We start from the raw sequence: 15,384 nt of genomic DNA, 5'->3' as shown, positions 1-15,384 counted from the left end.
GCAATGTAACCTGTATCCTATGCGGAGGACAAGGGTCATAGCTTTGGCTGTTCTGTGCAATGTAGCCTGTATCCTATGCGTAGGACAAGTATCATATCTTTGGCTGTTCTGTACAATGTAACCTGTATCCTATGCGGAGGACAAGTATCATAGCTTTGGCTGTTCTGTGCAATGTAGCCTGTATCCTATGCGGAGGACAACGGTCATAGCTTTGGCTGTTCTGTGCAATGTAGCCTGTATCCTATGCGGAGGACAAGTATCATAGCTTTGGCTGTTCTGTGCAATGTAGCCTGTATCCTATGCGGAGGACAAGGATCATAGCTTTGGCTGTTCTGTGCAATGTAACCTGTATTCTATGCCGAGGACAAGGATCATAGCTTTGGCTGTTCTGTGCAATGTAACCTGTATCCTATGCGGAGGACAAGGGTCATAGCTTTGGCTGTTCTGTGCAATGTAGCCTGTATCCTATGCGGAGGACAAGGGTAATAGCTTTGGCTGTTCTGTGCAATGTAACCTGTATCCTATGCGGAGGACAAGGGTCATAGCTTTGGCTGTTCTGTGCAATGTAGCCTGTATCCTATGCGGAGGACAAGTATCATAGCTTTGGCTGTTCTGTGCAATGTAACCTGTATCCTATGCGGAGGACAAGTATCATAGCTTTGGCTGTTCTGTGCAATGTAACCTGTATCCTATGCGGAGGACAAGTATCATAGCTTTGGCTGTACTGTGCAATGTAGCCTGTATCCTATGCGGAGGACAAGGATCATAGCTTTGGCTGTTCTGTGCAATGTAACCTGTATTCTATGCCGAGGACAAGGATCATAGCTTTGGCTGTTCTGTGCAATGTAACCTGTATTCTATGCCGAGGACAAGGATCATAGCTTTGGCTGTTCTGTGCAATGTAACCTGTATCCTATGCGGAGGACAAGGGTCATAGCTTTGGCTGTTCTGTGCAATGTAGCCTGTATCCTATGCGGAGGACAAGGGTAATAGCTTTGGCTGTTCTGTGCAATGTAGCCTGTATCCTATGCGGAGGACAAGGGTCATAGCTTTGGCTGTTCTGTGCAATGTAACCTGTATCCTATGTGAAGGACAAGGATCATAGCTTTGGCTGTTCTGTGCAATGTAAACTGTGTCCCATGCAGAGGACAAGGATCATAGCTTTGGCTGTTCTGTGCAATGTAACCTGTATCCTATGTGAAGGACAAGGATCATAGCTTTGGCTGTTCTGTGCAATGTAACCTGTATCCCATGCAGAGGACAAGGATCATAGCTTTGGCTGTTCTGTGCAATGTAACCTATGTCCTATGGGGAGGACAAGTATCATAGCTTTGGCTGTTTTGTGCAATGTAACCTGTATCCCATGCGGAGGACAAGGATCATAGCTTTGGCTGTTCTCTGCAATGTAACCTGTATCCTATGCGGAGGACAAGGGTCATAGCTTTGGCTGTTCTGTGCAATGTAACCTGTATCCTATGCGGAGGACAAGGATCATAGCTTTGGCTGTTCTGTACAATGTAACCTGTATCCTATGCGGAGGACAAGTATCATAACTTTGGCTGTTCTGTGCAATGTAACCTGTATCCTATGCAGAGGACAAGGATCATAGCTTTGGCTGTTCTGTGCAATGTAACCTGTATCCCATGCGAGGACAAGTATCATAGCTTTGGCTGTTCTGTGCAATGTAACCTGTATCCTATGCGGAGGACAAGTATCATAGCTTTGGCTGTTCTGTGCAATGTAACCTGTATCCTATGCGGAGGACAAGGGTCATAGCTTTGGCTGTTCTGTGCAATGTAACCTGTATCCTATGCGGAGGACAAGTATCATAGCTTTGGCTGTTCTGTGCAATATAACCTGTATCCTATGCGGAGGACAAATATCATAGCTTTGGCTGTTCTGTGCAATGTAACCTGTATCATATGCGGAGGACAAGGATCATAGCTTTGGCTGTTCTGTGCAATGTAGCCTGTATCCTATGCGGAGGTCAAGGGTCATAGCTTTGGCTGTTCTGTGCAATGTAGCCTGTATCCTATGCGGAGGACAAGGATCATAGCTTTGGCTGTTCTGTGCAATGTAACCTGTATTCTATGCCGAGGACAAGGATCATAGCTTTGGCTGTTCTGTGCAATGTAACCTGTATCCTAGGCGGAGGACAAGGGTCATAGCTTTGGCTGTTCTGTGCAATGTAGCCTGTATCCTATGCGGAGGACAAGGGTCATAGCTTTGGCTGTTCAGTGCAATGTAGCCTGTATCCTATGCGGAGGACAAGGGTCATAGCTTTGGCTGTTCTGTGCAATGTAACCTGTATCCTATGTGAAGGACAAGGATCATAGCTTTGGCTGTTCTGTGCAATGTAAACTGTGTCCCATGCAGAGGACACGGATCATAGCTTTGGCTGTTCTGTGCAATGTAACCTGTATCCTATGTGAAGGACAAGGATCATAGCTTTGGCTGTTCTGTGCAATGTAACCTGTATCCCATGCAGAGGACAAGGATCATAGCTTTGGCTGTTCTGTGCAATGTAACACCTATGGGGAGGACAAGTATCATAGCTTTGGCTGTTCTGTGCAATGTAACCTGTATCCTATGCGGAGGACAAGGATCATAGCTTTGGCTGTTCTGTACAATGTAACCTGTATCCTATGCGGAGGACAAGTATCATAGCTTTGGCTGTTCTGTGCAATGTAACCTGTATCCTATGCAGAGGACAAGGATCTTAGCTTTGGCTGTTCTGTGCAATGTAACCTGTATCCCATGCGAGGACAAGTATCAAAGCTTTGGATGTTCTGTGCAATGTACCCTGTATCCTATGCGGAGGACAAGTATCATAGCTTTGGCTGTTCTGTGCAATGTAACCTGTATCCTATGCGGAGGACAAGGGTCATAGCTTTGGCTGTTCTGTGCAATGTAACCTGTATCCTATGCGGAGGACAAGTATCATAGCTTTGGCTGTTCTGTGCAATATAACCTGTATCCTATGCGGAGGACAAATATCTTAGCTTTGGCTGTTCTGTGCAATGTAACCTGTATCATATGCGGAGGACAAGTATCATACCTTTGGCTGTTCTGTGCAATGTAGCCTGTATCCTATGCGGAGGACAAGGGTCATAGCTTTGGCTGTTCTGTGCAATGTAGCCTGTATCCTATGCGGAGGACAAGGGTCATAGCTTTGGCTGTTCTGTGCAATGTAACCTGTATCCTATGTGAAGGACAAGGATCATAGCTTTGGCTGTTCTGTGCAATGTAACCTGTATCCTATGCGGAGGACAAGGATCATAGCTTTGGCTGTTCTGTGCAATGTAACCTGTGTCCTATGGGGAGGACAAGGATCATAGCTTTGGCTGTTCTGTGCAATGTAACCTGTATCCCATGCGGAGGACAAGGATCATAGCTTTGGCAGTTCTGTGCAATTTAACCTGTATCCCATGCGGAGGACAAGTATCTTAGCTTTGGCTGTTCTGTGCAATGTAACCTGTATCCTATGCGGAGGACAAGTATCATAGCTTTGGCTGTTCTGTGCAATGTAACCTGTACCCTATGCGGAGGACAAGGGTCATAGCTTTGGCTGTTCTGTGCAATGAAACCTGTATCCTATGCGGAGGACATGGGTCATATCTTTGGCTGTTCTGTGCAATGAAACCTGTATCCTATGCGGAGGACAAGGATCATAGCTTTGGCTGTTCTGTGCAATGTAACCTGTATCCCATGCGGAGGACAAGTATCATAGCTTTGGCTGTTCTGTGCAATGTAACCTGTATCCTATGCGGAGGACAAGTATCATAGCTTTGGCTGTTCTGTGCAATGTAACCTGTATCCTATGCGGAGGACAAAGGTCATAGCTTTGGCTGTTCTGTGCAATGTAACCTGTATCCTATGCGGAGGACAAGTATCATAGCTTTGGCTGTTCTGTGCAATATAACCTGTATCCTATGCGGAGGACAAGTATCATAGCTTTGGCTGTTCTGTGCAATGTAACCTGTATCCTATGCGGAGGACAAGGGTCATAGCTTTGGCTGTTCTGTGCAATGTAACCTGTATCCTATGCGGAGGACAAGTATCATAGCTTTGGCTGTTCTGTGCAATATAACCTGTATCCTATGCGGAGGACAAGTATCATAGCTTTGGCTGTTCTGTGCAATGTAACCTGTATCCTATGCGGAGGACAAGGATCATAGCTTTGGCTGTTCTGTACAATGTAACCTGTATCCTATGCGGAGGACAAGTATCATAGCTTTGGCTGTTCTGTGCAATATAACCTGTATCCTATGCGGAGGACAAATATCATAGCTTTGGCTGTTCTGTGCAATGTAACCTGTATCCTATGCGGAGGACAAATATCATAGCTTTGGCTATTCTGTGCAATGTAACCTGTGTCCTATGCGGAGGACAAATATCATAGCTTTGGCTGTTCTGTGCAATGTAACCTGTATCCTATGCGGAGGACAAGTATCATAGCTTTGGCTATTCTGTGCAATGTAACCTGTGTCCTATGCGGAGGACAAGTATCATAGCTTTGACTGTTGTGAGCACTGTAACCTGTGTCCTATGCGGTGGACAAATATCAAAGCTTTGGCTGTTCTGTGCAATGTAACCTGTATCCTATGCAGAGGACAAGTATCATAGCTTTGGCTGTTCTGTGCAATGTAACCTGTGTCCTATGCGGAGGACAAGTATCATAGCTTTGGCTGTTCTGTGCAATGTAACCTGTGTCCTATGCGGAGGACAAGGATCATAGCTTTGGCTGTTCTGTGCAATGTAACCTGTGTCCAATGTGAAGGACAAGGATCATAGCTTTGGCTGTTCTGTGCAATGTAACCTGTGTCCTATGCGGAGGACAAGGATCATAGCTTTGGCTGTTCTGTGCGATGTAACCTGTATCCTATGCGGAGGACAAGTATCATAGCTTTGGCTGTTCTGTGCAATGTAGCCTGTATCCTATGCGGAGGACAAGTATCATAGCTTTGGCTGTTCTGTGCAATGTAACCTGTATCCTATGCGGAGGACAAGTATCATAGATTTTTACTGTTCTGTGCAATGTAACCTGTGTCCTATGCGGAGGAGAAGGATCATAGCTTTGGCTGTTCTGTACAATGTAACCTGTGTCCTATGCGGAGGACAAATATCATAGCTTAGGCTGTTCTGTGCAATGTAACCTGTATCCTATGCGGAGGACAAGGATCATAGCTTTGGCTGTTCTGTGCAATGTAACCTGTGTCCTATGTGAAGGACAAGGATCATAGCTTTGGCTGTTCTGTGCAATGTAACCTGTATCCTATGCGGAGGACAAGGATCATAGCTTTGGCTGTTCTGTGCAATGTAACCTGTGTCCTATGCGGAGGACAAGGATCATAGCTTTGGCTGTTCTGTGCAATGTAACCTGTATCCTATGCGGAGGACAAGGATCATAGCTTTGGCTGTTCTGTGCAATGTAACCTGTATCCTATGCGGAGGACAAGGATCATAGCTTTGGCTGTTCTGTGCAATGTAACCTGTATCCTATGCGGAGGACAAGGATCATAGCTTTGGCTGTTCTGTGCAATGTAACCTGTGTCCTATGCGGAGGACAAGGATCATAGCTTTGGCTGTTCTGTGCGATGTAACCTGTATCCTATGCGGAGGACAAGTATCATAGCTTTGGCTGTTCTGTGCAATGTAGCCTGTATCCTATGCGGAGGACAAGTATCATAGCTTTGGCTGTTCTGTGCAATGTAACCTGTATCCTATGCGGAGGACAAGGATTATAGCTTTGGCTGTTCTGTGCAATGTCATCTGTGTCCTATGCGGAGGACAAGGGTCATAGCTTTGGCTGTTCTGTGCAATGAAACCTGTATCCTGTGCGGAGGACAAGGATTATAGCTTTGGCTGTTCTGTGCAATGTAATCTGTGTCCTATGCGGAGGACAAGGGTCATAGATTTGGCTGTTCTGTGCAATGTAACCTGTATCCTATGCGGAGGACAAGGATTATAGCTTTGGCTGTTCTGTGCAATGTAATCTGTATCCTATGCGGAGGACAAGGATCATAGCTTTGGCTGTTCTGTGCAATGTAACCTATTTCCTATGCGGAGGACAAGTATCATAGATTTTTACTGTTCTGTGCAATGTAGCCTGTATCCTATGCGGAGGACAAGGATCATAGCTTTGGCTGTTCTGTGCGATGTAACCTGTATCCTATGCGGAGGACAAGGATCATAGCTTTGGCTGTTCTGTGCAATGTAACCTGTATCCTATGCGGAGGACAAGGATCATAGCTTTGGCTGCTCTGTGCAATGTAACCTGTATCCCATGCAGAGGACAAGGATCATAGCTTTGGCTGTTCTGTGCAATGTAACCTGTATCCTATGCGGAGGACAAGTATCATAGCTTTAGCTGTTCTGTGCAATGTAACCTGTATCCTATGCGGAGGACAAGTATCATAGCTTTAGCTGTTCTGTGCAATGTAACCTGTATCCTATGCGGAGGACAAGTATCATAGCTTTGGCTGTTCTGTGCAATGTAGCCTGTATCCTATGCGGAGGACAAGTATCATAGCTTTAGCTGTTCTGTGCAATGTAACCTGTATCCTATGCGGAGGACAAGTATCATAGCTTTGGCTGTTCTGTGCGATGTAACCTGTATCCTATGTGGAGGACAAGTATCACAGCTTTGGCTGTTCTGTGCAATGTAACCTGTATCCTATGCGGAGGACAAGGATCATAGCTTTGGCTGTTCTGTACAATGTAACCTGTATCCTATGCGGAGGACAAGTATCATAGCTTTGGCTGTTCTGTGCAATGTAACCTGTATCCTATGCGGAGGACAAGGATCATAGCTTTGGCTGTTCTGTGCAATGTAACCTGTATCATATGCGGAGGACAAGTATCATAGCTTTGGCTGTTCTGTGTAATGTAACCTGTGTCCTATGCGGAGGACAAGTATCATAGCTTTGGCTGTTCTGTGTAATGTAACCTGTGTCCTCTGCGGAGGACAAGGATCATAGCTTTGGCAGTTCTGTGCAATGTAACCTGTATCCTATGCGGAGGACAAGGATCATAGCTTTGGCTGTTCTGTGCAATGTAACCTGTGTCCTATGCGGAGGACAAATATCATAGCTTTGGCTGTTCTGTGCAATGTAACCTGTGTCCGATGCGGAGGACAAATATCATAGCTTTGGCTGTTCTGTGTAATGTAACCTGTATCCTATGCGGAGGACAAGGATCATAGCTTTGGCTGTTCTGTGCAATGTAACCTGTATCCTATGCGGAGGACAAGGATCATAGCTTTGGCTCTTCTGTGCAATGTAACCTGTATCCTATGCGGAGGACAAGGATCATAGCTTTGGCTGTTCTGTGCAATGTAACCTGTGTCCTATGCGGAGGACAAGGATCATAGCTTTGGCTCTTCTGTGCAATGTAGCCTGTATCCTATGCGGAGGACAAGGGTCATAGCTTTGGCTGTTCTGTGCAATGTAACCTGTATTCTATGCGGAGGACAAGGATCATAGCTTTGGCTGTTCTGTGTAATGTAACCTGTATCCTATGCGGAGGACAAGTATCATAGCTTTGGCTGTTCTGTGCAATGTAACCTGTATCCTATGCGGAGGACAAGGATCATAGCTTTGGCTGTTCTGTGCAATGTAACCTGTATCCTATGCGGAGGACAAGTGTCATAGCTTTGGCTGTTCTGTGCAATGTAACCTGTGTCCTATGCGGAGGACAAGTGTCATAGCTTTGGCTGTTCTGTGCAATGTAACCTGTGTCCTATGCGGAGGACAAGTATCATAGCTTTGGCTGTTCTGTGCAATGTAACCTGTGTCCTATGCGGAGGACAAGGATCATAGCTTTGGCTGTTCTGTGCAATGTAACCTGTATCCTATGCGGAGGACAAGGATCATAGCTTTGGCTGTTCTGTGCAATGTAACCTGTGTACTATGCCAGGGCCGCAACTAGGGGGGGGCTGGATGTGCACGTGCCCGGGTGAGCAGCTGTACCCGGTGCCAGTGACCACCAGCCCGGCGCTGCAGAGTTGCTCCTAGCCGGACGTCCGCTAGTAATATTTTTTACCAGTGGGCGCCCGGCTACTTCTCTGCAGCGACACGGTGTAGCTGGAGGCTGGAGTTCTCTCCCGACCTCCAGCTTCCGGCTCTCCCCACGGGCACTATGGGGGAGACGTCATGACATCTCCCCTATAGTTCCAAAGAGCTGCCGGCGGACCGGACGCGACGCTGAATGCAAGAGCAGGGTTCAAGGTAAGTATTATTTTTTTTAATAAGCTGCACTACAGGGGCATGGGCATTACCACAGGGGAATTACTATGGGGGCATGGGCATTACCACAGCGGCAATACTATGGGGGCATGGGCATTACCACAGGGACAATACTATGGGGGCATGGGCATTACCACAGGGGCATTACTATTACCACAGGGGCATTATTATGGGGGCATGGGCATTACCACAGGGGCATTACTATGGGGGCATGGGCATTACCACAGGGGCATTATTATGGGGACATGGGCAATAAGGGGCATTACTAATGGGGCATGAGCACTATGGGGGCATTACTATGGGGGCATGGAATTACCACAGGGGCATTACTATGGGGGCAGGGCATTACCACAGGGGCATTACTATGGGGGCATGGGCACTACAGGGGCATGAGCACTACAGGAGCATTACTTTTGGGGCATGAGCACTACAGGGGCATTACTATTGGGGCATGGGCACTACAGAGGCATTAGCACAGGGGCATTATTATGGGGGCATGGGCATTACCACAGGGGCATTATAATGGGGCATGGGCATTACCACAAGGGCATTAATATGGGAGCATGAGCTCTACAGGGGCATTACAATGGTGTATTAACATATGGGCATTACCATGGGGGCATTGCAATATGGGCACTACTACAGGGGCATTATCATATGGGCACTACTACTGGGGCATTACTATATGGGCACTACTACAGGGGCATTACCTCAGGGGACATTACTATAGGGGCGCTGCTGCAGGGGGAATTACCAGGGGGGGCGCCAAATTACTGTCTTGCTCCTGGTGACAAAAATCCTAGTTTCGGCCCTGCCTATGCGGAGGACAAGTATCATAGCTTTGGCTGTTCTGTGCGATGTAACCTGTATACTATGCGGAGGACAAGTATCATAGCTTTGGCTGTTCTGTGCAATGTAACCTGTATCCTATGCGGAGGATAAGTATCATAGCTTTGGCTGTTCTGTGCAATGTAACCTGTATCCTATGTGGAGGAGAAGGATCATAGCTTTGGTTGTTCTGTGCAGGGACAAGAATTGTAGAACACGGTGATCAACTGACCAGGTGTAGTATGAAATGTCGACATTCAGAATTCTTAATACAGGTTCTTAATGTTGACAGTCAGGATATAGACATACACATTAGGTCAACACGCAATATATAGACTTGGTATAAATGTCAACATAGTTGAAATGTCGACATGCTCATAATGTCAACATTTAACATGACAACACAGTTTTTTGCATATTTTAACCTAATCCTATAGCTATTCCTAACACCTAATCCTAACTCTAGCCCTAAACCTAACTCTAACCCTAAATTTAATCCTTACCATAAACCTAACCCTAAGCCTAACCTTACACCTAACCCTAAATGTAACCCTAAACTTAATCCTAAACCTAACCTTTACCATAAACCTAACCCTAACCTTAAACCTAACACTAACCGTTAAATTAAGCCTTACAATAAACTTAACACTACACCTAACCCTAACTCTAACCCTCAACCTAACCCTAACTCTAACCATAACACAAAATCTAACCCTAACTCTAACACTAACCCTAACCCTAATTTTATCCCTAACCTTAACCTTAACTCTAACCCTAAATGTAACCATTACCATAAATCTAAAACTAGCCTTAAACCTAACTCAAATGTTGGGTACAGACTAAACGACGTGTGTACCCAGCGAAGCGACAGACTACCCCCCCCCGCCAACTGACAGCCCATTCACATTGGACGATCTGCTGCCTGACCTCCCAATATGTTGGCCCCAGCTGCATACCACTGTATGGGGTCGTCAGTCGCATCGTCTGATTGGACTGCGTGAACAAAAGATCAGACGATGCAACTAACGACCGCACTGGAACACGCACTGCACGATATAGTGCATATACACTGCACGATTTTAACAATTTGTTCTCCAGATGCATCTGAATCAGCCAAATTGTTAACAAAATCATGTAGTGTGCAGGGGCCTTAACTAGAACCCATAAACCTAACCCTAACCCTATCTCTAACCCTAAACCTAACCTTAACTCTAACCCTAAATTTAACCATAAACCTAACGCTAACTTTAATCCTAACCTTAAACCTAACACTAACTATCACTGTAAACTTAACTCTTACCATAAACCTAACACTAACCTTAAACCTAACCCTAATTCAAACCCTAAGCATAACCCTTATTGTTACCCTAACTCTAACCCTAAACCTAACCTTAACTCTAACCCTAAATTTAACCATAAACCTAATGCTAACCTTAAACCTAACCCTAACCTTAAACCTAACACTAACTCTGACTGTAAACTTAACTCTTACCATAAACCTAACACTAACTCTAACCCTAAACCTAACCCTTACTGTAACCCTAACTCTAACCCTAACCTTAAACCTAACCCTACTCTAACCCTAACTTTAACCCTAAACTTAACCTTATCTCTAACCCTAAACCTAACCTTAACTCTAACCCTAAATTTAACCATAAACCTAACGCTAACCTTAAACCTAACCCTAACCTTAAACCTAACACTAACTCTGACTGTAAACTTAACTCTTGCCATAAACCTAACACTAACTCTAACCCTAACTCTTACTGTAACCTTAACTCTAACCCTAACCTTAAAACTAACCCTTACTCTAACCCTAACTTTAACCATAAACTTAACCCTATCTCTAACCCTAAACCTAGCCTTAACTCTAACCCTAAATTTAACCGTAAACCTAACACTAACCTTAAACCTAACCCTAACTCAAACCCTAAGCCTAACCCTTATTGTTATCCTAACTCTAACCCTAAGCCTAACCCTTACTATAACCCTAACTCTAACTCTAAATTTAACAATAACCCTAATCCTAACTCTCACCCTAACTTTAACCATTACCATAAACCTAACACTAAACTTAACCCCAAGCCTAACCTTATACCTAATCGTACCTCTAACCCTAAACTTAACCCTTAACATAAACCTAATACTAACCCTAAACCTAATACTAACCCCTAACTCTAATCCTAAACTTAACCCTTACCATAAACCTAACACTAATCTTAAACCTAACTCTAACCCTAAACTGGACCCTTACCAGAAATCTAAAAATAACCTTGAACCATACCCTTACCATAAACCTAACCTTAAACCTTGCCCTAGAAATAACGCAAAAATATTCTGTCAATATTTTGATGTCTACATGGTAAATGTCGACATTAAGAACATGTCAACATTTTAAATGTCAACATTTGCAAATGTGAACATATTGCTTGCTGACCTTATATCCATGTCGACATTCTGATTGTTGACATTCTGAGCAGATACCAAATTACCAGCATGGCCAATAAAAGTCCAATTAATCCCATTTCACTTGGAAATGCTCCCACATGGATCAAAACTAGGAGCAATCATCTCTTCCCCGGTAAATGACGAAGAACGCTTACTTTAGACTGAGTGACCGTTGATTGGCTGTGAGCTTGGTGGCTGTTGATTGACAGCCACGTGGCTCACAGCCAATCAGCGGCCACTTACTTTGGAGTGGCCTCTGATTGGCTGGTGGGCCGACAAGTGACAGAACCCACGAGGTCTCAGTTATTTGCCGGGGGGGAATAGATGTATGTGGAAACACATACATCTCATCAGTGTCTGTGGTTCTTGTTACTTGTTTTGTTATTTTGTATGGCCAGGACTTATTTATTTATTTAGGGATAATCATGGGTTTCTACTGGAGAAGGGGACCAATCACCTGCGACAAGGTGAATATGTGTGAGTGTGTTTTGTGTGTAATAAAATTATACTTTCTATGGTGTGTGTGTACTGTAATTTTTTTACAATATTTTTTACAGTGGGGGTACCGGTGCCGGCCACCTGCTGGCATTTGTAGTTCCACAAGTGCCTAAGGGCAGGCACGCTGGCACCTGTAGTCCCACTGTAAAAAACAAAAGTACACATTTAATATTATCACTATTACCCCTGCACCCACCAGCCAGGGGTGCAGGGAAGAGCCCCGGGCTTCAGCCCAGGCCTGGGGTGCTCAGGAAAGGGGGACCTTTATTGGGGGGTCCCTACCTCCCCTGGGATCCCTGGCCTGGGTTGACTAGTTTGGTGTGTTAATGCTTTGGCCAGGGTGACCCGGTAGAAGGGTCCCCTGGCTGTGGCATTAAACTTAGGCTAGTTTGAGCCTGGTGCTGGTTTTAAAAATATGGGGAACCCCATGCCATTATTTCCCCATATTTTTAAAATTAGGACCAGCTCATAGAGTCCAGTGATGGCCCATAAAATACAGGGGACCCCTACACATTTTGTCCCCTGTATATTTAGAACCAGGACTGGCTCAGGAGCTGGGGCTGGTTATGCTTTTGGGGGGGAACCCCACACCATTTTTTTTCTATTTTTTAACAGTTTATTTTAACAGAATACACAAATGCAGCCTGCAAGTAACTCACTGATATGTGCAGGGCGCATGTTTGGATGTGTTTAGCTGTGGTCAGACACAGGGAACTAGGGGAGAAACACAATCACATACACCATCGAAAAACAGCGATGCTGTGAGTGTTTCAACTAGGACCAGACACAATTCTTAGTAAATTTACCCCTAAGACTTATCTTTTATTACATTATGATAAAATGTCATCTATTAGAACAAAAAAAGCAAAAAAAAATGTAAAACGAAAGCTAGTTACTGGAAAGTGCATACAAAGAACATGAATAAAGATGATTGTATGTTTTTTTTAACTTTATATCAATATAGGTGCATGATTTAACAAGCTATTATTGTCCGGATAACATAATGGGCCCCTAAAAATAATGTATGTGGGGTGTAAGATGGACAATTATTATATATATAATTGTTAAAAATTTGAATATTTGACCTTTAGTAAATTTTTAGAGCTAAGTGAAACCACACTGTATTTCATGCACTATATTATATGCAGTATAATCTATATTACAGGATTTACTCATAATGCCACCAAATACATACAGAACAGAATTCAAGATCTGTGAGTGGTTAATTGACTCAGTTACGGGGATTTCACTAAGAAATTTTCAGGAATTGTCCCATTCTCTAACTTTGTGCCAATGTCACCCCTTTAATGGGACTGGATTATTACATATGTATGGTGATAAATCTATAAACCAAACACATCTTTATTCACATTTTCTTGGATACACTTTCCAGTAACCATCCTTCGTTTAAAATTTGTGCTGTTTTTGTACTAATAGATGACATTTTATCATAATATAATAAAAGTCTTAATAACTGTGCACCATCCCTAGACAACCCTCGGAATCAGTATGTAATTTGGGCTATCAGGATGCCTCCTGTCAAAATACCGACAGCGGCATCCCGATGGTTGTTAGCCTGTCAGGGGTCGGGTAAGTATACTTACCCTTCCCCCTTCTACCCCTAACCCTCCCTTCTTGTAGCCTAACCATAACCCACCCCACCCCGAATCCTAACCCTAACCCTCCCCTTTAGTGCCTAAACCTAAGTCTCTCCCCTTAGTGTCTAACACTAACCACCCCCCCTAGTGGTTCCTAAACCTAACCCTCTTCCCTTAGTGCCTAACCCTAACCCCCCGTAGTGGTGCCTAAACCTAACTCTACCAAGGGGTGGCTAACCCTAACCTTACCCCCAAAACCTAACCATAACACTGCTAAGCTGCCTAGACCTAACACCCCCCCCCCCCTTCCTGTGCCTTACAGCTAAGGGCATCCAGGTCTTACCTCATCAGGATTAAGATCGGCGTCGGTATTTGGATGCATATCTGACTTTCAGCGTTGGGATTCAGACCGGTGGCATGCCATCCTCTGGTCTAGTGACTACATCTCACAACCCTTGTTTTTCTCCTATGGTTTGCTGAACTGTAATGATACATTTAATGTTTTGTCATAAAAAGTTACAGTATCTGCTCCAACATACAGCATTTTTCTGGAAGTCTTTCAGAATATGAATAATGGATGAATAATTTAATATTTTAAATATCTTTTCAACATATTGTCCAAGGATCTCAGGACCTGTTGGTTTCTCAGAGTATAGACCAGGGGGTTGAGCATCGGGGCCACCGCCGTGTACAGCAAGGAGAGAAGTTTGTCTTGTTCCGGAGAGTGCTGAGACTCCGGGACCATGTAGGAACTAAGTGAGGTCCCACAGAATAATATAACAACGGTGAGATGGGACGAGCAGCTGGAAAAAGCCTTTACTCTGCCCTCTGAGCTACGGATCTTTATGATAGTGGCAATTATACATGTATAAGAGGCTAATATCAGCACAAAGGGGGTAAGTCCCAGAAATATACATTCCGCAAATACCAGAATCTCAATGTCTGTGATATCACCACTAGAGAGCGCTATCATGGTTTTCGGATCACAGTACAATTTACTAATGTCTTGGGAATTACAGAAGGATAAAGTAGAAACCAGCACAACATACATTAATGAATTAAAAAAGGCGACGAGCCAGGAGGCAGAAAACAGTGTAATACACAAGTTTTTGTTCATAATGGTTGTATAGTGCAGAGGGATACAGATGGCGACATAACGATCATAGGCCATAGCCGTTAGGAGTGAATACTCTGTACCTACACAAAATATAAAGAGGAACATCTGAGTGATGCATCCTGGGAAGGCGATTCTGGTGTCACCTGTTACCAGGATAGAGAGAAATTTGGGAAGGATGCTGGTGACGTAGATGACGTCCTGCACTGAGAGGTTACACAGGAAATAGTACATAGGAGTGTGGAGCTGTGGGGTCAGATATATTAGACCAGTGATAATCAGGTTCCCCAGCACTGTCAGTAGATACATGACCAGGATCCCAATGAAGAGCACAAGCTGAAGATTTGCAGAGATGGAGAACGCCAGGAGGTGAAATTCTCCTTGTACTGTGCAGTTTATGAGATGTTCCTTCATCCTTCCTGCAGGCTCAGGTTTATTAAAAAAAAAAAAACTCATTAATGAAATGAGAAAAAGACAAAGATCTAACAGTCAGCGCTGGCAGTAATCTGCTGTGGTAGCTATGAGAGATGTCAGGAGTCAGAAATTCAACACTAATTATTTATTTCCAATACAAAATAGTCTCACTACAAATAATTTAGTAAAATGTAGTAAAACAATGTGGCCATATTCACCAATCAATGGCAAGCATATG

The 15,384-nt window shown here is 44.3% G+C and overlaps 1 protein-coding gene across 1 annotated transcript; it reads right to left on the bottom strand.

The window, feature by feature from the left end:
• Positions 1-14,204: 14,204 nt before the first annotated feature.
• Positions 14,205-15,146, bottom strand: LOC148512584 (olfactory receptor 1C1-like). Its single transcript, XM_088482041.1, has one exon. It carries the CDS (start codon positions 15,144-15,146, stop codon positions 14,205-14,207), a length of 942 nt encoding a protein of 313 aa, XP_088338167.1.
• Positions 15,147-15,384: the final 238 nt, after the last annotated feature.

Source organism: Taudactylus pleione, unplaced genomic scaffold (genome assembly GCF_031769625.1).
Source record: "Taudactylus pleione unplaced genomic scaffold, aTauple2 ptg000281l, whole genome shotgun sequence".
Classification (NCBI taxonomy): Eukaryota; Metazoa; Chordata; class Amphibia; order Anura; family Myobatrachidae; genus Taudactylus; species Taudactylus pleione.
The sequence above is the reverse complement of the archived record's forward strand: the minus strand, read 5'-3'. Positions and strand labels throughout refer to the sequence as shown.